The sequence below is a fragment of the Cololabis saira genome, chromosome 19, assembly GCF_033807715.1.
Source record: "Cololabis saira isolate AMF1-May2022 chromosome 19, fColSai1.1, whole genome shotgun sequence".
In the NCBI taxonomy this organism is placed as follows: Eukaryota; Metazoa; Chordata; class Actinopteri; order Beloniformes; family Belonidae; genus Cololabis; species Cololabis saira.
In genome coordinates this window covers 20374557-20400321 of record NC_084605.1, presented here as the reverse complement: position 1 = coordinate 20400321, position 25765 = coordinate 20374557, and the positions used below count along the sequence as shown (strand labels likewise).

The 25765-nt window shown below is 44.2% G+C and overlaps 1 protein-coding gene across 1 annotated transcript; it reads left to right on the top strand.

The window, feature by feature from the left end:
• Positions 1 to 1609: 1609 nt before the first annotated feature.
• On the top strand, positions 1610 to 23791 carry hs3st3l (heparan sulfate (glucosamine) 3-O-sulfotransferase 3-like). Its single transcript, XM_061708677.1, has 3 exons — positions 1610 to 2460; positions 21079 to 21308; positions 22494 to 23791. Exons 1-3 carry the CDS (start codon positions 1997 to 1999, stop codon positions 22880 to 22882), a joined length of 1083 nt encoding a protein of 360 aa, XP_061564661.1. The 5' UTR covers positions 1610 to 1996; the 3' UTR covers positions 22883 to 23791.
• Positions 23792 to 25765: the final 1974 nt, after the last annotated feature.

Here is a 25765-nt window from a genome sequence, read left to right as displayed (position 1 = left end):
TACAGAAGATTTTATTACAGACATCTATTTTCCAGTGTCCTTAAGGTCCAAAGCCTGGCCTTCTCACACCCATAGAGTCAAATCCTGATTAATATAATTGTAACCACAAGCGTTAACACTGAGCTCATGATAAAACATCACTTTTGCTTGAAGAATTTCATTTCGTTTTTTATTGTGTGGATTTATTTTGTGTACAGGTCAAATGGGTTTCTTATGTACAATGATGATTATCAACAAAGCACAAAGAAACTTTGATCCAGTGAAAAGTTTACAGCTCATCCCCTGTATCCCATGATGTGTTATGGCTCGGCCTATTTGGTCAAGGATGCATCCAGCAGAGGGGAGATAGCAAAGCATGTTTGGCCCAAAGGTGGCCCATGTCTGCTCTTTTTAGAGTAAAAGAGCGAGGTGAGCCAAGCGAAGAAGCTCTTGATTTACCAGTCGGTCTACGTTCTCTGCATCGAGAAGAGCCAGATGAGATGGCTCGGGCCTCTGGTGAGAACGCCTCCTGGATACAGGATAATGGTACCTTTAAGGTGGTATCCACAGTCCACTCATTCCAGGAACCTTTAAAACGACCGGATTCCCGGTGAGGCATTTCCCACTGGGGGAGACCTGGGGAAGACCCAGGACAAGCTGGAGGGACTATGTCTCTCGTCTGTCCTGGAAACGCCTCGGGATCCTCCCAGATGAGCTGGACGAAGTGGCCGGGGAGAGGCAAGTCTGGGCTACCCGGCTTAGGCTACTGCCCCATGACCCGACCTTGGATGATGGATGAATGGATGGAGATTTTCTCCACCCAACCTTATCTATTACATAGTTTAAATACCAAATCATAAAACCATTGAAAATAAATATACAAAAAAATATACTAAATAATGGTTAAAGTAATTTTTGCCAGAAAAGTTGATCCATTATGAGTCTCAATGTTCTGAGTTGTTGTTTTTTTACAGTAAATGTTTTTGAGAAACTGCCTTCAGAAATGAGTTACTCCTCAAACAGAGGATCGGTCCAGTTGTATACTCTATGGACCTCTTGTCTTCCGAAGTACATTTTCACAAGAAAGTCCAAACTTGATGTACTGTTAAGAAGAACTATTGCTGGATTTTGGCAACAGTAAGGACAATAGACCACGTGCACTAGACAAAAGCCTCTCATAAATTTGCAAAAGTAAGTAAATATTACTTCAAATTAGACTGAAGCTGATATTTCAAGAAAAAAAAAAAATTTCCGAGTTGCCAAGTTTGCTATTAGTATCTTAACGTGGATGACACGTGGATATATCAGACTTTGATCAAAACAGCCAGACAAGAGTTTTGTGGTCTACCGCATGTTTGCGTGGTCACTGAATAGCTGCTCGTAAACAAGTTTAAATGAGCTCTTAACTCAATAAAAAGCTCTATTACCATTTTCGGGCAGTTGATCACATTAGGGGACAGATATAAAGGTACATTTAAGGTGGTCTCCACAGTCCACTCGTTCCAGGAACCTTTAAAATGACCGGATTCCCCCGATAAACTATAGAGGAATTATAAACCTTCCAGTCAAAGATATCTGATGAGAGAGAAAGAGAGGAGGAGGGAGAGAAAGAGATCCCAGGATGTGCATCCTCGAGAGACGGGCTGTTGTGGAGAGAGGTAAAGTAATCCCGTGGAGTGGAAAGACGCGCAGACGCACGGATCCCCTGCAGCTTCAGATATCAAAGCTGTATTCATCTCCCCACGTCGCCAGCGTGGGTGAATAAGTGTCCGCCTCTTCTGAGAATCACGCAGAAACAAAACTAGTTTTTGTTCAACTGGGACCACAACCGGGTGATCTGATCCGTGCCAGGAGGAGGGGGGTGCTGGCTGCGCCACGGACGCGCAGCATGCAGGAGGAGTGGAGCCGCGGCGCGCACTGAGAGACGCACTGAGAGACTCTCCGAGAGTCCGGGAGCGGGTCGGGATGTGAGTCCCACTCGTGCAGGAATGGCCCCTCGTGTCCTGACACCCGAGGGATGGCAGCGTTTCACCCCCGCCAGCACCACTACTCCCACCCGCACCCGCACGGCCCGGGCTCCGACCTGCGGCGGCTCTTCCACCGCCTCGCCATCGCCTCCTCGCTGAGCGTCCTCTGCTTCTCCCTGCTTTACCTGCTGGCCGGCAGCTGCAACTCGGACCTGGCGGAGAACTCGGAGCTCAGGCCGTCGGCGCGGGATTTCGCGGTGACGGGGTCGGGATGGGTTTACGAGAGGAACGGGAGCGCAGCGGCCGCCGCGGAGCCGCGGACACCGGACACCAACAGCTCGGGGAAGGAGTGGACGGCCACCCGCAGGCTGCCGCAGGCGCTCATCATCGGGGTGAAGAAGGGGGGAACCCGGGCCCTGCTGGAGTTCCTCAGGCTGCACCCCGACATCCGCGCGCTGGGCTCCGAGCCGCACTTCTTCGACCGGCATTACGCACGAGGACTGGACTGGTACAGGTACGCGCACTTTACGCAAACGGTCCACCTAGGGTTGCCACCCAAAATGTTGCGTCCCGTATTGAACTAATACGGGACGCGATTTGTCCTGTATTTTCATTAACGCCCCATACACACGTCTGTCACACACACATCAACACTCAATTTACCATACTGAACAAAATAAAAACACAGGAAACATTAAGGCCAGCAAAATCTTTGTGGCAGGACAACAGGACCTGCTGCGCTCTGTATATTATAGTTGAATTATTGAAATAAATGAACTTTTACACAGTATTCTAGTTGAATTATTGAAATAAATTAACTTTTACACTATTTGCTAGTTGAATTATTGAAATAAATTAACTTTTACACCATATTCTTCACATGTAGGCTATATTATACATCGGGGCTGATGTGGACATACATAGAATAGGAGGATATTTCAGTTACTAGTATGGTTGGTTGTCTGTACAGTCATGCAAGTTCAATGCTATTAAAGCACTTTAAACTTTAAATCAAAGCATTTTGTTTTTTCATATAAAATAAACACTTTTTTATGCAATTTAGAAGTTTAGGGGCTTTTTTTTTGGCTCCTGCGCTGCTGAAATCAGGTGTCCCTTATTTCTATTTCTGAAAGGTGGCAACCATAGGTCCACCTCAACGCAGGCACGGAATCAGAGCTCTAGAAGGAGTTCCTTTTGCACTTTTAATAAACTTTAAAGCACCGAAGGGAGAAGATTTGTCCTCTTGTGGCAGAACCCACAAGAGACAAAAGTTTGTTCATTCTCTCACTCACATTAACAACCCTGTGACGCACATGTTTGCTTTTGTCATTTCATTACATTTTGGTCACGTGGTGATTTTTTAAACTTTTATTTTATTATTATTTAAAAAAAATGTGTATAAAAAAATGACAGCATTGAGATAATTAGTGAGGCAGGTTCTCCCCGTGGAAATGCATACCCTAACATCTCTACAGCTATTCTGCCGAGGTTTAGGTGCCAAACAGACTGAGCCATCTGGCACTGCCAATCTGTGCACGGTATATCCGTGCGTGTGCCGTGCACGTGTGTGTGCGCTTGTGTTTGTACAGTGAGAGCCAGGCCTGCAGGATGAGTCTCGGAGTGCAGCGCAGTAATCATCCGGAGCCGGAGCCAGATGTTAGTGTTGTCATGTGGCTCTGCTCCCGCCTGTGCAGCAAACTCGGGACTGTTTAACAACCTGAAAGTAGAGAATCTGTGTGTGTGGCACTTTTAAAAATAGATTTTAAAATCTGTCATTTAACTTTTTCTTAAAGCAGCACATGTTAAAACATAACTTTCAAGTTCATTTGAAGAATAATTTAATTACAAGCATTGTCCTTATCCTTGCCCTTTCCTTGGGAAAAAAACAACAAAAAACAAACAAATACACAAAAGAGCCTTGGAGTGCTTTAGAGGACATGGGGATGTTTTTGTCTTTTGTGTTACCTCACAATAGATTACTTTATAAGGTATGCCACGCATTTTCAACAATGCCATCAATGAGGTATGCCAGTCATGCAGAACTGGCATTCCAGTAGCACAAGGTCTGAGTAGCCCTTACTACCACTGTCTGCTGGATTTTAGTATCTTTTCAGATGTGAAACCCGTGAACCCATTTGAATATCTCTGTTTTGCAGACCGGTCTCTAAATAAAACTATGAACCTCTCCCGAGGGTGTGGGTGCTGCTTTGTTGTGTCCACGGTGCTGCATGAACTAAGAAGTAAATATCCCACATCATTACGCAAAAAATAATAATCTCCCGATGTCCCCTAAGGGGCTATTTACACATATGATGGATATGACGAAGAGACCCTGACCAAAGGCCAAACATCTCGCTAAGTGTCGTTGCAGTTCCTCCACTGGCCGCTAGAGGCTCCAAAAGCGAGTCAATCTGCATCGACTCCAAGGTTAAAGGAGCCGTCTGTAAGAAATGTCCAAAACTGGTACTGCAGTCACTTTCAAAATATTGTTGAGCGGCGTGTACCCTCCCCCTCCTCCCCCCGACCAGAGGTTGCCAGGTAGGCTGCAGAATGCAGCAGGAACGTAGGCTGCCATGGCTGCGATAATTAGAGCCGAGCTGGCAACCCGGATGCCGAAACAATACTGACTTCGTGATTGGGAGATAGGTGGAGGGTGGAGCTTCAGGCCAAAACAAAAAATGACAACATAAACATCAGTTGAGGGCTGCAACTCCTCTTTTTAAACTGGAATATCCTGGCTTGAATGCTGTTGTCAGTGACATAAGTATTTGAAATGAACATGATTTTTAAATGTCTGTTGACATATCGGGGTCATTTTATGATTCGTTTTATTATTGCTCTTACATACAGCTCCTTTAAAATGTCTTACAGCCTGGCTCAATAAAACATTTTAGTCTCAATCGCTTGATTTCACACTCATGTCAACTCTGAGGCGGGTGAAGTTCATATCAAGCAATAGATTTCTTTCTAATATGATTGATATGGCAGTCGGCTCAGCCAATCACGGGCCGTTATCACTTCCTCATCTGTAATAGTCATGCTACTGCGCTTCGCGAAGCAACCACCCGTTTGTATGAACCCAGATTCCCGGTTGGTCCCGCTGGAAACGTTTCCCTGGGACCTCGGCAGATATTTAAGCGGAGTTCGGCTGAAGGAGCAAAGCTAACTTTGATTGGCATGCGGTGGACGTGTTCCCGTGGGCTTGCTGAGAAACATGGCGCCGCTCCATATGCATAAAAACGTGCTTCATCAGAAGTTAATGGGTCATGTGACCGAATGCTTTGTCCATTGTTACCATAAACAAACCTGCTGGAATTAAAGGGATCTCTGTAGTAATTTATTCTAAAATATGATCGGATTTTCATCTAATGGCGACAAATTTGCAAAAGCTGCAAAACATGCTAATATTTGACAACTTCTCACATCTAAAGACTTTAAACCCAGAGTATAAAGTTGCTGTTTGTTCAATGACAACCAGATTCTTTTGTGAATCGGAGGATGACTATGCTTCTTATCACCTGCTGATACGAACTGACTCATGGAACAACAAAGACAAAAAAACTTGTGATAATATCAGACTTTGATTTTGACTCTTTAAAGACTCATTTGATTCGATTTTCATTGAAACGACTGAGATCAGGAGTCTGAGGTTAATTTCTAGCACCTGTATTTTCCCTTTTATCAGCTTCATCTCCATGAGAAGTATGTGCTTTTATTATATATTGTTATGAAACACATCTTAGATTCTTGCTCCACCATCTGGTCTTTGTGCTCGACCCTCATCACATCTATTCAGTTATAGTAGCGGGAATATTGACTTGATGGAAAGTCAAAGCCAGTCATGTCCTCCAGGCAGGTTGGACTCCACTGGGAGATCGGAGGAGAGAACCGTGGATGAGCTAAAGGCTGCAACCCATCTGCATCCGCAACATCCATCCATATTCATACGTGCTTCCTTCCAGTCAGTGTCAGGGGGGTCTGCTGGAACCAGTCCCAGCTCTCTGGGGGCGACGGGGGTCCTGATGTATCGGATCAGAAAACCAGCAGACTCAAATGCTGGTTAGGACTTTGAGACTGGGGTCAGAGGCCAAATTCATTTCCAAGAAAAAGAAACTTAACAAAAAAAAACAACCCAGAGCTGGATATATGGAACAAATCCTTCATCAAAAAGGTAGAAGGCAGCCGCCGGCAGAGGACCAGCTGAGAAGCAGAAGAACCAGGATTAAGAACTTTCAGGGCATAAACTCATCCCAAGCGTGGGGTCTTAGCTGATTCCTCTGAGTTTCCAGAAGGATATAAAGCAGTGGGGTAGATAATGACGATGAAGGTCAGGTGAGTACAAGCAGCCCCGCCTACCAACTGAAAAAAAGGGGCAAACTTACTCAGGAGGCTGTTGGATAAGCTTTCAACCAATCAGAGAAACAAAGTATGTGACATGAGCAGAGCGATAACAACAAAAGACAAACAAAAACGTCTGCAGTCGAGTAGGAACGCTGGTTCACGGTCGTTAGCGTTAGACTTGAATAGCGGTTCATGGACGCTCCCATGCAGGTTTTTGACACCATCCCCGTCCCTGTCCTGTTGGGATTGCTCTGGCGCGCTCTGCACCGGTGGAAATAGCTGTAAATGGGAGGAGTACCAGGCCCAGACCCATGTAAGCATGAGGACACAGAATGATGTCAAACCAAAATCTTTCTAGCCTTCTCCGAAGCCTTCACTAAGCTGCCTCGCGACCATGAAGACATTCATTTGTTCAGTTATTGAGCTCTGATTTATAAAAGTGGTCACTCAGTTAAGAACAACTGGTTTGAGATTAATAACTGTGTTGTTTTTGCTCTAAAGTCAGTTTCTAAAATCAGATACTTTTGCCCAGGTCGTCATTGTAAATGAGAAACTGTTCTCAACTGACTTACCTGGTTAAATAAAGGTTAAAAAAATAAATAAATAAAATAAAAATACTTAGATAGTACTTTTGCTTCAGTTGAATATTGTTGTACTTTTCCCCCATCTGAGTGGTAAATTCAGTTTCAGCTATCTGACCTTTTCACATCTTTGTCGGACTGAAAACGTCTCCCGATATGACAGATTAAGAAAGGGTCTGAATCTGGGAATGTCTGGCGCGTCGTTAACCCGCTTACGTTATATCACAGAAGGTCGTCAGGGGTATTAACGGAGCTCAGGGAGTCGTTGTCTCAACCTGTCAGGAACGTATAGAGGCAGCGTCGACATCTACTTCCTGTGTGGTGATTCTGTGTCGACTGGTTTACGTGGACAAAGCGACCAAATGTCAAAGCTATGGGGACGTGCAACGAGCCTGAAAATCCCCAAATCCTGGCAGAATTGGAAAGCTCTCGCGGCGCCTCCTGCTGTGTGCACGTGTGTCACGTTAGGTGATGTGTGCGTGACAGCAGACTGTCACGTCTCCTCTCGGGCCAGATGGGCCACGCCGGGCGCTGAACCACTTGACATCGCTGACGGCTCTGTGACTTGACCTCTGACTCCAGGTCACTTTACGCTGTGAGTTAATGATGTGTTCACAGCACTTCACAACAAACAGCACACGCCCACAATACTCCCCCCCGACAAAGGACGTGTGTCTTTGTTTTGGACGTCTGAAAATAGGTTCTGCTGAATTTAGTTCATGGATTTAGATTTGATCACTTTTATTATTCAAATATTTTTATTGATTTTTCACATAAACATTCAAACACGAAGCCACACAATAACAGTGCACACATAACCTATGGGGGGGGGGGAATAAAACAAGTAATGTAATATTGATAAGTAAATAAGTAAATAAATAAAAATTAAATGAAAGTATATTAACAAAAAATAAATAAAAAAAAAATTAAAAAAAAGGTAGAATTAAAATAAAATTAAAATAGAATCAAGTGCCAGGATTGCCTGAATCAGCAGAAAGAAATTCCCGTTCAAAGTAGGATAGAAATGGTTGCCAGGCTTTGTAGAACTTTTGGGAGGAGCAGATTTGATCACTTTTAACACCAAATCATAAATCAGTTGGAAAAAGGGGAAAAAAAGACGTAAATAAAGAACATTTTAACCCCTTGATGCCAGATATATGAAATAATACACAGAAATTATGTTTTAAATTTAAAATGTTTATTATATATGTAAACTCGGTAGACTCGGATGCTTTAAAGGAGTCGGGTTTGACATCACTAGATTGATCCCTCGTTCCTGCAATGTTTGTATCCGTCTCTTGATCCAGTCCAGACATGATAGCTTTTAAAACTGTGATGGGTTTTTACAAATAGTAAAATGGGAAAATAATTCACCCATCAACTTTTGATTTTGTTCCCCTAAAAAGTTCAGATGACTTGTGGGCTTGTCTGCCTGTTTGTGTCGTGTGCCAGCGCTCCGGGTTTTCAGCTGTTTCAGTGTCTTAATTAGGTTGCCACTATTTCCCGAATGAATTATGGTCCAGAGAACGAACACGGAGACCCAGGTTGTAATAAAGCAACGGGATCCCCTCAAGGCAATAGCCCAGTTTTCACATAAACATCAAATGGTGCTGGGGGTGATGGTCGGGGGTGCTGATAGACCTTACTTCTGTGTAGACATTTTTCCTTTCAAACCTGGTTAGTTTGAATTAAAAAGAGAGATCTATCCTCCACGGAGCCGCTCTCCCTCTCTTTTGTGAGTGAAACGCCGTTTAGCTTCAGCGGGGTAATTGAGATCAGAGCCTCTGACAAAGACCCACTAATGGTGTTTGGAGCAGAGATTCAATCTGGAGCAGCGCTGCGATGAGCTCCGAGATGGACTGGAAGTTTCCTGCCCGCTGTTCTGTCTGGGATCGATAGTCCTATGTCCTCGGCCTGACCTTGGGTTCGCTGCAGCATCGCGGCGGTTAGCTTTGGTCACCTCGGCTTCTGTTACAATTAGCAGGAAGCTTTATCCTGCGTCGGCATGGTCGGGGATGGTTTCACCCCAGCTCCTTCTCAGAGGCCCATCGGGGGTCGGGTTACGTAGAGCTTTTTCCCTCCGTGCAGATCTTGAAAGAGTCCGTTAAAATTGCTCGCCTGAGAATGTTTTTCTTCTTCTTTTTTTTGATTGCTGAACAATGATGTGACGGGTGAAGGGTGTGAAAAAGGGGGCGATTAAATAGAGGCAGAAGAGATAAGGCCTGGGTTAAAGCAGCGGAGGGGGGTTAAAGGGTGAAGTCAGTGTTGCCGCAGTGTCACACATATCCGCTGACCTTTGGTTCAACCTGGGGGACTGTCACCAGAGCCGGAAAACACGAGTGTGTGCTCGCTTGAGTGTGCACAGCTTGCTGCTTCTTCTTCAGGTTTTGTCAAAGTCCTGATGACTGTTTCGTCCTCCAGACAAACGGCCAGTATTTCACTCTTGAGGTTCAGCAAAGTTTATTGATGTACTTCTGATTCTCACTTACTGGCACAGATTTAACCAATTACTTCCAAGAACTTGCTTTAAAATCACACACAGCAACCTCTTTGATAAAGATAAGGCTGGTGTGTGGCATCGTATGCTGACTGGGGCGTCTTTGGTTTACGGGGCACAGCCAGCCACACTGGGGTGATTCCTACTCCGCCCAAGCGAGCTTAAAGGTATTGTGACAACATTTTTAACTCTTTTTAACACTATTAAAAGTCTTGGCCAACATCCCTCAAATGTGTCTAAAAGAGTGTAACAAGAAAAACTTCACTCTAATACTCCATTCCTGGCTTTTTATGACAGTGTTTTTTTGCGCCGTGAAAAACGCGTCCTTTTCCCCCTTTTCCTTTTCCTGTCAATCATTGCCCCGCTCCTCCTCCAAACCTCGTCCAACCCAGCCATACGCTCACAGCGGCGTCGGAGAGTTAAGCCGGGAGCGACAGGCGAAGCATGCACGGAAAAGCAGCAGGGCGAACCACAGAGAACAATCATGAAAATAAAGGCATGCAAGCAGCACTGTCCCCTTATCCTAAGTCCAGTCAGTGGCCGCGGGTCTTCTTAGCAGTTTTCCGGTGATTAGAACAAAAGAGGCTCTAAACAGCTCCGTGTTAAGCCTGATCTATGGTTCCGATGGTTAAATCGACGCAGAGCCTACGCCGTAGGGTTCAGCGTACGATGCGCATCGCCGCGTAACCCTATGCCGTAGGCTCTGCGTTGGTGTAACGCAGAACCATAAATCAGCCTTTATGGTGCGCTGCAGAGGAGAGGAGACAGGGAGCTGGGTGGAGGGGGCGGTGATTTAGCGGGTCTATACGTCACGACCCGCCAGCAAACCACATGCGCCGTTTTTGCATAATTATGCGGAAAATCACAGAAAGCACACAATACACTGAATGTTAAAAGTTCGTTGTTTTTTGGGTGTAATTGATGTCAAGACACCCAACAAAACACAAAAAATCAAGAAAAATTTGTTTTTCATGTCACAATACCTTTAAACCCTCAAGTCTGATTTGTTTGAGTAAAGTGAGTGTTCACAATTAAGCAAGACACAATTCCTGGTAGAAGGAGGTGTGCAAGGCCATGATACGGCGTCCCAGTGGGAGTGGGGACTCTGTCAGAGCTGCCCTTTGTGTGTAGACGATATTGGCTTCATCAAGTTGTGGTCACCAACTTGCACTGGAGCGGTTTGTCCCGGACCATGGTTCCAAGTCAGAAAAGAGTGAAATGCCATCCAGGGGTGTGGGAGTGACTTGTGCTGTAGTTGTGTAAGTATCTTGGGGCATTTGTGGTACGAGAGGAATGGAGCAGGGGTTCAACTGGTGCCAAGTCTGTGGTCGTGCCGCCCCCGTACCAGAGTTGAGCTGGTTTCTCTATTGTCTGAATTACGTTCCAACCCTCACCTAAGATCATGAACTGTGGGTAGTTACTGAAACAATGAGACTGTGGAAACCGAGCAGGTGAAATAATGTTTCCTCTGTAGAGTTGGACTCTCCATTAGAGACAGGGCGAGAGCTTACACCATTCGGGAGGGACTCAGAGTTGCTGCTCCTCCACGAGGAGGGGAGCCAGTTGAGGTAGTTTGGGGATGTGGTAAGGATGCGTCCCTAGGGAGGAGTGTCATCCATTGTTACATCACTCGGATGGATTGGAAATACCTCAGTGTTCCTCTGGTAGAGCTGGAAGTAGTGGTCAGAGAGAAGGAGGTCTAGGCCTCTCTGATTAGGCTGTTTACCCCCAACCTGAAATCAGATAAGTGGATGGGTGGATGGAAGGATGGATGGATGGATGGATGGATGGGTGGATGGATGGATGGATGGATGGATGGATGGGTGGATGGATGGATGGATGGATGGATGGATGGATGGATGGATGGATGGATGGATGGATGGATGGATGGATGGATGGATGGATGGATGTAGGTCAGCCAGGGTATCAAGAGGGATGGGATATGTACCAATCTGAAGGTTTTTGGCTCCTCAGAGCTCAGCATTGTCCGTCGTGTCCATTATAAAAATCACTGCAGAGCATGAAGAACTGTGTGAAAGGATAATCATAACTTGTAGCGTTAAAGTGCTTTAATTAGTCAAAAGACTAGAACATTACTACATCAATGCAGTCTATTCAGTTGACGGAGATTGTTCTAGGATCGACTTATTTCCGACGTGGATGGATACGAGCAGTGTGTGATGTTAAGCAGACAAAGGATAAAGCCACGAGATAAATGGAGCCGAGGATGAAGAACATCCAGTTTCTTGATAAATGTAGCGTTATTATTTCTAAATTTAGCTGAAGGCAGAGGAATGTAAAGTGCTTGACTGTTTTCAGAGCAGTTTGCAGCACAAACTGCAAGATCACTTAAAGATTTCTGCATGAAAGATAAATTAATGACGCAATTACATATTGTTCTGTTGAAGCTATCCAGACTATTTACCACATATTTACAGAATTGCCATGTAAACGAAGACAGCGTCATACCTGCATACTTGCTAGTCATACCCGTTCCCTTGGTAACCTTCCTCTTTTATGAAATAAATTTGGTTCTCTTCCCATCCACAGCCATTTCCCCCTCCTACAGAAAGTACCGAACCAACCACGGTGCAGGGATGTGCTTTATTCTGTCCAAATCACACACATTGTTCCCCGACTGGTTGCATGCCTGTCCATTTGCATCCAGAGACAGTGTCTGCTGGTACATAAAAATCTGAGCCAAATCCATACGAACCAGACCAATTATTTTCCTCTTTGATACAAAGATTTAGGATGGCTGACCAGTCCAGGTGGGTCCATGTTGGTAGAAGGGCAGCGTCTGGTCCTGAAACTCCCAAAACCACTTCAGTGGACGCTTTGTGCCTCAAAATGCAAAACGCTTTTCTTTGTGTAATTAAGTAATTGCACTTTATCCGCTGTAATGACATAGAGAACGTAAAAATGTGCATCTAAGGATCTAAGGAGTTTACCCTTCACACCTCCCAGACAGATTAGGTCCAAATCCAGACACATTTGGACATAATCTGGGCTACTTTTGGTACTTACCGCCTTAGTGGGCAAGACGTGACCTGACATGTCCGTCATGTTTGATGTAAGTCACATCATCTTGGGTCAACGCTGCCACTCCAAGCCACATATGGACCAAGGAAAATTCAAATGTTGACTAAATGTCAGGTCAGGTCATGTTTTATTTCCTTGAAAATGTTGAACCCGTGTGCAATTTCTCGACATTTGATGAGAAATTATTGATTTAGTTTTACTTAATGAGCATAGTGACACATTTACCACAAAGCTTGTGATCTGGTCCAATATAGAGAACAGAATTACACAAATAATGTCACATTGACCATGTGAAATGAGAAATTGTGTTTTATGGTTGAGTTATTTCATCATTGAGAACAATGATGATGTAGATGCACCAAAGAGATTTATTACAAGTAATCTTTTTTACAGAGGACTCCAACATCTCTTGTGAAAAAGAGATGTTTCAAAACCTATTTGTTAAAAATAGGTTCTAGAGGCCGTTGAACACAGTAATGTGAATTGAAGGCTGAAATTCTTTCAGCTGCTCCAACTGACCTGATTCATTTGCAATTCGTATCAAACTCATTAAGGGAAGCTTTAAAATTCATACCCATACATTGATGCCTTTGTTCTGCAATGACACAGCACATGTGGTTACTTGTGTTTTTGCGTTTGTACAATGGGATATAATTGCCGTGCAAATCGACGAATACTGGCTATGCTTAGATCTGACGTGCTGCTGGAGTTAGCGGCAATATTTACGTAGTGGATTCTCTCAAGTTTGTTGTAGCGATCTGTCCAGGCTGTACCTCTGCCTTCCGCTCATAAAGGGCTGGGACAGGCGGGACAAAACATCCCGTTCCTTGAAATACCACATGTAAGGTGAGTGAAGCCATGAGGAATGATTTGATTTTGGATCATGCCTTGGGTTATAATTGTTGTGTGAGTGCATAAGTGGGGTTCAGGTGTGCCCGGTCCTGTTCTTATACTGTACTGAAGGTGATCACCATAAGGCCCAGACGGGTGGGGCGATCTGGCCCTCATTAAGGCTCTCCCCTGGGGTTAGGAAACCAAAAACACAGGCGAGGTGGGGGCTCCAGGGCCCCTCTATGATGGATGTCTCCTGGAAGTGGACAGGGCACGGCCACAATGGATTGATTCCTTAATGGTCCCCCATACAGAGGAAATGGATGACTGGTCCCCCCCAAAACACCCAAGTACACATCCAAATCTCATATCTGGCTCATAAATAAACAGTCAGGTGTTCAGTGAGCACAGTCAATATGCCACTGCTCTTTGATTGGTCATTGTTTCATCCTTGGATCAAACATCAAAGATAGCGAAAGCAGATTTTTACATTTCTGATTCGGCACACCCTTAAACCCCCCCTGATTCTCTGATGGATATTTCCTGCTGAACTAGGGATGGACATTGTAATTGGTTCACATTTTTTAACAGACACACATGCTACACACATCACATGACACAGCATGCCATTGATGGGGCTCCAGAGGGCTCTGGCTCCCACAGTCTCCACCTGCCACTCTGCGCTCCAGCTGAGCCCCGGCTGCATTACCATTGTCAGCAGCAACTCCGAACTTCTTACAACCCCGTCTCGCTGCTCTCAGTCTCAACACATGTAATCCCCGCCGCTCCCGGTTGTACACCGTCCACCCTCGCCTACTTGCAGTTACCCTTAGCTCCCCTAGGATCAATAGCCAGTGGCCTTGGCTGGCCTAAAGTAATTCGCCGGGGTTGGGCGGCTTATGCTGAAATATTGAAAAATGGACGACAAAAGAAAGGTTCCTCAAAGGCAAGCAGAGGCTTAACATAAGCTCCTGCATAATCCCTGTGTTCATCATAGCGGATGTTTGATCTCACACTCAGTAGTAAATGAGCAGTTTAAGGATTAAGCTAAAACAGGAGTTTTAACCTGCCAGTTAATTATTCTGTCTTATTTAGGGGGATTTCCTCTGTAACACATGGTGTCTCCAGACGTTCCTGTTCACCTCTACTGTTTGCCTCTAACACAGGGGAGGGATAATAACCCCCCCCTTAACTGAACAATATCAGAAAGGTTACTGTTTGCCATATTGTCGACGAATACTAAGTTAGTTACGTCACACCTCTACCAGCAGTTATCACCGTTGTCTTTTAACCTCGACTCTGGTGTCACTGCACTGTTTACCACATGAACACTGATGAACATCGCTTCCATGTGCAAAACTGAAGTCAAAATGTCTGAGTTATGGGCATGACTCAAGCGCCGAAATTCCAACTTCGGGTTGAAGCCAACAAGGAAATGAGAAAAGTTGCAGTTCATCAACTGACCACTCTGGGCTGGCTCCAAAAATGAGTCAATCTCTATCGATCCTAACGTTAAAAGAGGCTTCAAACTCATTCAGAAAACTTCCTGGATGACGTCACAGGAAGTTTGTCCAGGTCCTCTACCACACTGCTGATGGTAACATCTTTTACAACTATGGTGTCTGTACAAAAGCGCCCAAAGGTGCAGAAGAAGAATATGCCTGGCCCAAATGCAAATCCCGTGCATGTCGACTAACTCAGCCGGCAGTCAGGCCTTTGGAAATGTTTCATCTATCCGTTTTCAATAGAGCTTTTTTAATGGCAGCCTTAACTTATGATTTAACGATGCGATCTGTTTCAAGGTGGCATAAAGGTTCTTTTGCAATGTTTAGCACCGAGTTAAGCTGCTTTTAAGACTGTCCATTAACTAATGTTCAGTCTCCTGCCTGGTCACGCCCTCGTTTTCTGTTGGGTCACTAGTGTCTTCAGTCTCTTACTCTCCTGTGCTATGATGTCCATACGCTAAATATCATCTTTGTTGATATGTGACCATGTGATGTAAGTGATACGCAGTCGTTGAGACAACAGAGGTCAGCCGTTGCTTTGCAATGTTTTTCCAGATAGACGGGAATACTAGACAAATCTTCTTTGAACTAATCACACATTCCTTAAAATGAGATTGGGGAACATATTTTAAGATGAAGAGAAAAAAACAACAACAAAAGCTCCTTGGTGTTAATAACCCACCCTATAGAGCAGTACCAACTCTGACCACATGGTGGCAGCTCATCACAAGGAAGTTCATGCGTCAGTCTCTGACATATGATGCAATGACGTGGACAACTAGTGTGACAAAGTATAAAATGTCCCAATTTATGAGAATGGTAGCACAAGTGGCTCATTTTTGTCACCACAGCAGATCTGTGCGCTGCGTTTTACCTAAAATCACCACACGACCATCCATGACCTTTTGATTCTGTTTTATCAGTTGTTTGCTAGTTAATATTTCATATTTCAATCATAAAAAAAAATCTAAATGTAAGATGTATAGTGTATTAGATAAAACATTTAAAAATCTACCAAATGAATGTAAGCATAGGAAAGAAAAACCAACGTAGCATTCACTGAAAATACTGTTGTGACGAGCGGTGATGGTCATTGATCTTTGTAGTATAACTTTAACCCATCAGAGGGGCCTTTTATTGTGTCTTACTCAGAGACTGCATGAGAAACCTCTGTGATGTCACTCACTGGGTTTCTGACGCCAATCTGTTAATCCAAAGAATGGGCGAAGCGAGGAAGCCTGGAATCCATCTTGACCACGCCCACTTTTACTCAGTTAACAGTAGTTATCTACTTCAGCTTGGCTTAGCTCATCCTAAAATATGATCTAAACTAAAATGACTATAAAGTCAATGTGACCAAATAATTCACCTTAATTTCAGATGTTGCTACCAAAAAGTACCACCAGAGCTGAAGCGAGGATTGGCGACGCAGTGACATGGATGGGAAATCCAGCTATGGAGACCAGGCTTTGTCCATACCGGGCTTTAAATGATTATTTCTTCTGTAAAGTTGGGCATTTTAACATGTGTGTCAGTGCGGCTCACTTTTGCCCCGGGCACAGAGGAAGGGCTCTCACTTGACCTGTTTCTGTAATACGCTGCCTCACCTTTGTACACAATCATCGATCCATCTTCCAGATGAACACTTAAATAATTACACAGTAACACATCAGAAAGTAAACGGTACCATACAAGTTTTACTGGACTTACCCTCGTGCCACTTCAGTTTATCTGAAGTAAAGACTGTTTCTGATTTGGTGAAGTCGTAAATAACTGAAGTGCACGTCTCTATCTACGTGGTCGGACACCAGACATGGAGCTGCAGACGGATCCTGAACGTCTCAAGGCCTTCTGTGTCAGAAGTGGGAAGAGAGCTCAGCTATTATAAAAACAGCTATCTGGACTGTCAATTAATGTGTCTGTGCCGGGCTCATAACAGAAGCATATTTCTAATAGATGATTTCTTGTGATGGCGCTCTTAGGGGCAGTAATTAGCTCTTTGTGCGAAGGTAATGGTACGGGCTGTTTGCTCCGAGGCTGTCGGGCAGATTGCTAATGGAGGCACGCTTGCATCCACTCCCATCATTCCTTCATCAGTCACCCTCCCCTCTCATTTAAAACACTCAGGGCACACACACACACACACACACACACACACACACACACACACACACACACACACACACACACACACACACACACAAACAATCTGCAGACATGAAAGGTGGGTGTGGTGGATTTTTACCAGACCCTTTAAGGACCATCCTTGCTTGTGTGTGTGTGTGTGTGTGTGTGTGTGTGTGTGTGTGTGTGTGTGTGCGTGCGTGCGTGCGTGCGTGCGTGCATGCGTGCATGCGTGTGTGTATTAGACTTTGAGAAATGGTTCCACTGGGACACCAGAAGCATGATATAGAGAGGTGGACTAATGAGTAAATAATGAATGTATGTTTGTGTTGTGCTGTGTGTGTGTATGTGTGTGTGTGTGTGTGTGTGTGTGTGTGTGTGTGTGTGTGTGTGTGTGTGTGTGTGTGTGTTCTTGTGTGTGTGTGTGTGTGTGTGTGTGTGTGTGTGTGTGTGTGTGTGTGTGTACAGACTGTGTGGCTCCTCCTGCTCAGGGTATTGGAGTTAAAAGGGAAGTCTTCAGGCTAAGTGGCGGCGAGCAGTGCCTCACACTGATCAGATCGAAGGGGATCGCTGTGTGAATGTGTGTGTTTGTGTGTGTGTGAATGTGTGCATGTAAATGTGTGTGTGTGTGTGTGTGTGTGTGTGTGTGTGTGTGTGTGTGTGTGTGTGTGTGTGTGTGTGTGTGTGTGTGTGTGTGTGTGTGTGTGTGTGTGTGTTTGTCAGATTTGGGGTTATTGATAAGAGCTTGTGTTTCAGGCGGATCTGAAACCTGAGCTGATGAAAAAAAAACTTAGACCATCCTGTCCTCCCTGCTATCATCTCTTTGTGTGTGTACGTGTGTGTGCATGTGTGTGTACGTGTGTGTGCATGTGTGTATATGTGTGTGTGTGCATGTGTGTATATGTGTGTGTGCATGTCCTCTGGTCGTTCTCTGTTTGTCCTTCATTGACGTGTCATTCAGGACTCCATGGGAACCTGTTTTACGGTTTGTGTTTAGTTTATAAACTCAAACTTTCACACGTGTAAGAGGGACAACTCAAGTCAACAAAGACTTTTAATTCATGACAGAAGGATAAAAACAAAAAAGACAAATCCATTTGATTCCAGCCTTTGAGGCGTTTAAAGTCTCAGTAACTAAGAGTCATACTATAAAGTATAACGCTGTTCTGTGTAGTAACACCAATGAAGGCCGATATATCAGCATTTTTGATCAAGAAACCAGTTTTAACGAGTGGCGACGGCTCAGTACGTCTTGTAGTATTACTTTGTCCTACTAGAAGTAGACAGTGTGGCATCTTACACCAAGGCCTGGGCAAAAAACCTCCTGTGACATCCCTTTTCTTTGAGGGTGCTTTTTAAACCTGTTGATTACCAGATCACTTGTACGGGTCAATCACAGCTAGTCATTGTAGTTGGCTGGCTTAGCTTATGCTAACTTATGATGGTAACTGATATTACTGAACATTCATTCAAATCAAATCTGTCCAAACCAGCTAGGACGAGCTCCAGCCAGATATAGATATCAGGCGGATGTGTGACAATGTCGTAAAGCGATACGCAGATATTCTGCCCCCCAGTGGTCAGAAGTGATATTGTTACATAGAGTGGTTTTAACAAGATGTGTATGAAGGTAGATTTGTGTCTTTATTATTCAATCAAAATAATGCTGCTTCAATAAAAAAAAACCTTTTCAATCAAATAAAAGCAGTGTTCAAATTTTTTTTTTTAATTCAAACACTTTTATTATTTGATTGGAAATGCTTTTTTTAATTAAAGTGAAGGCTTTTAATATTGAACATATTTTTTTGATTGAAGTAACATTTTTTTTGATTGAATAATAAGGACACAAATCTACCTTCATAGATGTGATTAATCTCAACTTTTTATTTATTTTAAAAGATCTGCCTTCATTTACTACAACATACGGGTAACATGCATGTTAAGAACCAACAATAAATAAACTGATTTTTTTATGCGTATGCTTTCTGCTTCTTCAAATTTAAGTGTATCTTTAAGCCCCTTTGTGCAGCTGTCGGTTACCACCCATGCTTCAATTAAACCCTGCCTAATGAAGGAGCGGTTTGGTTTTATTATCAAGGTCCTGCTTGGCGCTCCTAGTGAAGGAAAACCAGTGAGGTTTTGGAACGATGCAGGTCAGGAGGTGAGAAAATGAAAAGTCCCTCATAAAAGGTGACTTGCACTTTAATTTGAGCCACTGATTCAGAGCTGTCTCCGACCGTGGCGGTGTTTGTTTGGTCAGTCGGTCAGGTGTGTAGTGGCAGGTGTGTTGGCAGATGTCCCTGAACCCCCAGCTGGTCCTGTGGGGCCTCTGGAGTCATTTACCTCCAAATGAGTCCCATCTGCCGGGCTGTGGTGCAGAAGTGGAAGTGAGCAGGCTGAGACACGTCCAAAGAGAGACTCCTGTGTTCACGCGGCGTTGCCGTCACCTGCTCATTCATTTGTCTGGATCATTGGGCTCATGAATGAACTCTGCCACTGCTGTGCCACTGTCATAGGTGTTGTTTGATGTATGACACATGGTGACGGGGTGTGGGGTTGTGAGAGGAGGGTGACCTCACCATTTAACCATTGTCCTTGGAAATTGTTTACGTGTTCGAGGTAAATAAATGTAGAAAGAAGGAAATTCCAACCTCCAAACAAGGAAAAATGATCTGCTCAGATGTTATAATAAAGTAAATAACAGATTAAAGATAACACATACTTTACACTAAACCGTAATGGAGGCATTAGGTCTGTTTTCATTGGCGGCTGTTCCGGGAAGATCATTGATGTGTGTCTCCATTACCAGGAACGGTCCTGCAAAAGCGGCATAAAAAGGAGCAATACTCAGGTTGGCCAACAGGAAGTACCTGGCGGGGGGGGAGGGCTAATTGAGATTTCTAAATTACATTCAGGACTCTCAAATAAACACAAATCAGACAGATGGACCAACGAGTCGGTTCAGGCCTTGTTAGAGTATTATGCCAATGTAGCGGTCCGACTGGGGGTTTTCTTTTAACCTCTATTTCTGCCATCACAGTTTATGTGCAACTAGCATCCCCTGCTGCTTGTTCTCTTCTTTTGCTGCATTCTTCCTCGTATGCTGTTGGCGTTTCGTGAACAGTAAAGCATGTGCACCACCCCAACCTGGTGGTCAGGGGTGTTTGTTGTTGTCCATGGTTCTTGTGTGGCGCCTCACTGTAATGGAGACACGCCCACTGAAGAGGCTGTTAGAGGTTCCTGTCGGGTGGGTTTAACCTGAATACCCGCTAATGTTTGTAAAAACTTATCTACACCTGTTTACTCAAGAGCTTGTTGGACCACTTTTACCACCAGTTCTTGAAGTAATCATCTCCTGTGCAACATTATCGGTCTCCCACCTTGCTGTTGAAGTATTTTGGCACAGTCTTCTTTCCGAGGTTGCATGTCCTGCTGCACGACCCAGTTTAAGCCGAGCTTTAGCTACTGCACAGATGCGGCAAGTGCACTCAAGACTACGTTGGTGCACGAAGGTCTTGGTGCGCTCAACGCACTCTGCTTGCAACCCTTTCAAACAAATGAGTCCTGTAGAGGTGGAGATATAGTTCTGGGGCTTTTAGCAATTTCTGTGTGACGCTGGGGTAAACTTGCTGGGATGTCCACATCTGAAAGGATTGCCAACTGTCTTGAATATTTTCCACCTGTGAATAATCTTTTTTAATGCAGAATGATCGATGCTGAATTGTTTGAAAATGGGTTTATAATCCTTAAAGGACTGACACGCAGCAGCAATTGCTTCTCTTGGATCAATACTGCTGTCTTTCCTCTCTGGCATTGTGTTAACACACTTCTGAATGCTCAAGAGCAAACAGCAAACTGAGACTATTCAGTCAGAAAGATATATGTAGATACAGTCCTTGTGTGTAACGGTGGAGTGTGCAGAAAATAGCACAAACTTAAACTTTATTTTTGTACCCAATTTTTCACTTCATACTGTTTAAGATTCTTACTGGATCCCCAAACTTAACAAATTAAGGCAAAAATATGGTAAATATAGCACATGCCAAACTGATGCAAGATGCTGATGACTATATTATGTAAAAATCTGTTTAATCTGTAATTAAATTGAATCTAATTTCTGCTTCACGAGTTATTTAAGTGTCCTGTCGGGTCACGCTTGAACAGACCATATCTATCTATGCATTGACTTGTTTATTTTCCTTCACTCACAGAAGCATGATGCCCAAAGCCCTTGACGGCCAGATCGTCATGGAGAAGACGCCTCGTTACTTCGTTACCGTGGACACGCCGGCACGGGTTCATGCCATGTCGCAGGACGTGAAGCTGATTGTGGTCGTCCGAGACCCGGTGACTCGAGCCATATCCGATTACACGCAAATCATCTCCAAGACCCCCGACATCCCCCCCTTCGAGAGTCTCGCCCTCAAGAACCGCACCACAGGTACGCTGATTTATCAGAACACGCCGTCTTTCAACCACTGAAACACAACTTCTAGTGTGATCTCATGCAGGAGCTCCAATTTACATGTTCATATAACTTCAGACCAAAGTGCCGTCACTTGGAATCACTTCATGACAAAAAACTGGGCAATTTAGTCACAACTACAATAATTGTATTTATTCGTTTGCTGGTTACAGCTCTTAATGTGGAGTAAGATAACAAAAACATATGCATGTACGCGTCATGGCTGCCATGTTTATCCTGCATGGCGCTAGCTTACGGCAAACGAGCGGCCAGCGCCGTGCCGGTCAGCAGCTCTGTGATCTTCTGCAGTGGCGTAGCGGTAGTCTTATTTAGTCAAATGGTTAGCTGTCCTCAAATTAGCTACATAGCGCTTAGCATATTCTGTGAATTTAACATGTGAGCAATCAGCGCTAAATACTCCTATTTTAAAGATAACATGGATTCTTGTGCTGTTAATAGCACCGACGGGACCCACTGCAGGCGATCCTAGAAACGTCTGGGGGCGGAGGTGGCTTACCTGGAGGCCGCTAGCTGGCTTCAGCTGCTGAATCGATCAGTGCAGCTAGCTGAGAGCTGGAAAAGCTTTCCGTTGTGTAGCCGGAGATGGATGGCTGTGATTCCTCTGGCAGAGCTCATTTAGGCTCCAGCAGTGTTTTCAGGTGTTGTTTTGGTGGCAGGATAATTGAACATATTCGATCAGAGTGAATGTGACATTAGTTGGTAGTGTATCACAAGACATTCAGGCTAGCGAGACAGAAACATTTTTTATAATGCATTATGCATAACTTAGCAGAAACACCGCATTGCACCGACCCACCGATCATGTAAATACATCAAGACAGACCTGAGCAGTGTCTTTACTTTGTTGGTTAATGAAGTAGAGGTGTGAGGAGTATTTCTGAATTTAAATTTTGAACCTCACGACATTTTTGAATAAGAACTTGAAAATCCCGTCTTCCAAGTTCAAATGGAAGGTGCTATAATGAAGGACTGCTCCCTTCCCGAGATCTTACCAGTGCAACATCACCAATGAATCAACAGTAATCATCTTTGACCACCCATGATGGTTTTTTTTTTACAATATAATGTTGATAAGGGAGGTAGAAATGTCAGATAATGTGAATAAATTGATCTCTTTGCCTTCCCTACCTTTGACTCCAGGTCAGATTGACTCTCTGTGGAGCCCTCTGTGGATCGGCCTCTACGCTGAGCACATGGAGCGTTGGCTGGCATGGTTCCCCAGGACTCAGATCCATCTGGTCAGTGGGGAGAAGCTGATCTCAGACCCGGCTGGAGAGCTGGGCAAAGTCCAGGACTTCCTGGGGCTTCAGAGGATAGTCACGGACAAGCACTTCTACTTCAACAAGACGAAAGGCTTCCCCTGCCTGAAGAAGCCGGAGGGCAGCAGTAAGCCTCACTGCCTTGGGAAGACGAAAGGGAGGACGCATGTCTCTATAGACGGAGAGGTGATTCAGAAACTGAGGGATTTCTACAAGCCTCACAACCAGCGCTTCTATCAGATGGCAGGAGAAGACTTTGGATGGCAGTGACCTTTCACCTCGACACTAAAGGCCTCTAATGGAGACGTATAATGGAGACAGAACTCAAAGTCCAGGAGACGATGCAAATCATACGTCTCTGAGCAGCCAAGTCCCATCATATCGACTCGTTAAAGTGTCAAAAACTTCAAGTTTACCAGTCAATCATCTGTTCAAGCGTATGAAAGACAACAGCGCCATTTTATATATCATAGAAGTTCAGTTGAAGTGGTTTTGGTGCCGAGGTTTTGATAAGACTGTGGTTGTTATAGGCTGTGTTGAAGTGTTGAACAGTTAATCGACGGTGTAGCTTTTAGTGTCTCTGCAGTTTACTCTCGACTCTCAGTCGGTACAAGGAACTCAACGAAGGAAGTATTTTCATGTGCTCAAATTTCCATAACTGTCTTTTTCAACCTGTTTGCATCTCTAGTCTCAAGAGTTTAAGAATTTAAGGGCAATCAGTGCATAAATATCGAGTGTTACCCTGCAAGCTTTGTCTCCAAGAAAAAAAGGGGGGGGTTGAATCTTTTATGTGGCAAGCAGCAAAGCAGCAGAGGGGCGAGTGAGAGAATCTTTGTATGAGCTCAGATTTGACTGAGTGGTTTTGTATTCCTGAATAATGAATGTGGATAAATGGATGTAGGGGAACTGGTGTGGATCACTTGGCACATTTGTATGCTGTGCTTAGGGTAGCATCCCACTGAAAAACACCAGCTTATACTGCAAGGTAGTGTCAGGAAGGGGGGGGGGGGGTTACTGGACGACAAGCAGAACAAGATTCATAACTGAAAAGACTGACCTTTGACTGTTTCTTTGGATTTGATGTGCGGAGCTTTCCAGCTTCTGCTGACAGGGTTGTCTGTTTTCAGTTTGCATGTATTTGCACTAGTTGGAAAGCATAAATAATAAAAACTATTTTTAATCAGATCCTTTTCTCCTCACTTTCTTTTTTTATATCTTGGTGAGTAACTCAGATTAAAAACCATCTGTGAATAAAAAAAATGCCAACACTGCCACCTTGTGGAAATAAGAGTGAACATTTTAACAAGTTGCAAACGATGAGAAAACCAAATGATTTATTATTTTACCTTTATAAGATTATACGTTGCAAATAGTCATCCACCAAATATGTAACTGAGGGACATTACATAAAAATATCCACTGTAAATACTAAGATATACACATAAAATCTCATGCTGAAGCACTTCTGCAACCAGAGGTGATGAAACCGGATACACCGGAAGGTCGTCGACGTCACGTTTCACTTTTGAAATTATCAAGTAAATAAAGTACACAGATGTTGAGAAAAATGCACTTAATGACTGTAAATAACAATTCTGGTTGGCATCTATGAAGACATGAAAAATGTATCGAGTAAACATCCACACAGACTGCTTCAACGGCGGCGCTTTCCTCCGGCCGATGGGTTTGGCGGTTTCCACCGGCAACCGGACATTTCTCCCGGAGCAGTAGTCGGAGAAACGGCGTTGGCCTTGTTAAGCAGCTCTTGTGGAGCGTGTTGTGTGATCCGAGACGTGTTGCTGGATGTAAAAAGGCACTCAGCACTTCCTACAGCCGTCCTCCACAGTCCAACCACCGTCTATTCACAGTATTTGTCCATTTGTGGTTCAAAAAGCAAAGTCCTTAAGCCGACCCTTCGGAGACACAATCTAAACATTTCTTTGCAAAAACTATGACTCCTGCTGAAGTATAAGATGATATAAGATGTGTTTTATTTGTTTCAGTTGGATTGAGCGGGAAAACATGTCTTCTATCTCTAACATGTGGGTGTCTTTGTCCCTGGACGGTCCATGGACAGCTTTGATGAGACGACTCTTGAATGTACTTGATGTAAATGTTAGAGCGCTTTCTGGACTTTGCCTTCATTTCCTTTTTAAATCAAGAGATTTGAGCTGCCCCTAGTATTGCTGAAGCAGAGGACCAACGTCACCGACCTAACGACGTCTTGCTGCTAGATCTTAAAGCCGCTCTACGCAGCAGCGCCACATCCGGCCAGCAGAGCCACCGTCAACACTGTGCTAATGAGTCCGGTACGTCTTGCAGTACCACTTTGTCCCACTAGGGCTGCACTTTGTCGAGTCTTACATCCAAACGCAAACATTCCAACGTCCAGGTTGAAGCCGACCCAGTCATTTTTTTTGCTGTAGGACATCCGGTAAAGTTAAATAAAGCAACAAGTTTATGTATAATTCAAAGTGGGGGCTTTTGATCGGCAGCGCTAACCACGGTACTGACACACGAGCAGTGAATGAAGACCTAGCAGAGAACACGATTTGTTGTGGTGTTAATTTTACAACTGTGTTGGTCTGGAAGTGTCCAAAGCTTAGCTAACACAAGGTAGCTTTTGCGACACTTCTTATTCCCAATGTCATTTCACTGGTGAAATCAGAAATGATTGCTGCATTTAGACGACCATTAGCACATGTTTGCTCGCAGCTCTGCAGTTCCTCTGACATGATCCGGCTAAAAAAGCTGGGAATCACAACAGATCATTTCAAGACCCTTTCAACTGGAAATCTGCTAACTACCCTGTTTTATGCTAACCTATCAATTAGCATTATAGGTGAGCAGAAGTGTTGTCAGCCAAATTAAAATAATTAACTTGAATAAAGTGAAGTGGGCGTGTTCTAGCCAGCTTCCCAAGCCTGTCTTGTTTGAAATGCGGCACTGTGCAGGATGAGGAAAGAGAGGCTTCAAAAAGTGCTCTTCACAAAACCTGTGGGTGACATCACAAAGGTTTTGTCCCGTTTTTCTTATACAGACGGGCTGATGCATGAACTTTCCTCTGAAATGCTGCCCCCATGTGGGCAGAAGTGGTATTAACACGTAAAGTGGCTTTAAAAGGTCCTGCTTTGTGGCATTCCTGTGGAGATA

What these genes read in the sequence shown, in the direction of transcription:
- hs3st3l (XM_061708677.1), top strand. Translation starts at nt 1,997, where the DNA reads ATGGCAGCGTTTCACCCCCGCCAGCACCACTACTCCCACCCGCACCCG. An exon ending in CGAGGACTGGACTGGTACAG is followed by an intron (nt 2,461 to 21,078) that starts GTACGCGCACTT and finishes CTTCACTCACAG; the next exon opens with AAGCATGATGCCCAAAGCCC. An exon ending in CCTCAAGAACCGCACCACAG is followed by an intron (nt 21,309 to 22,493) that starts GTACGCTGATTT and finishes CTTTGACTCCAG; the next exon opens with GTCAGATTGACTCTCTGTGG.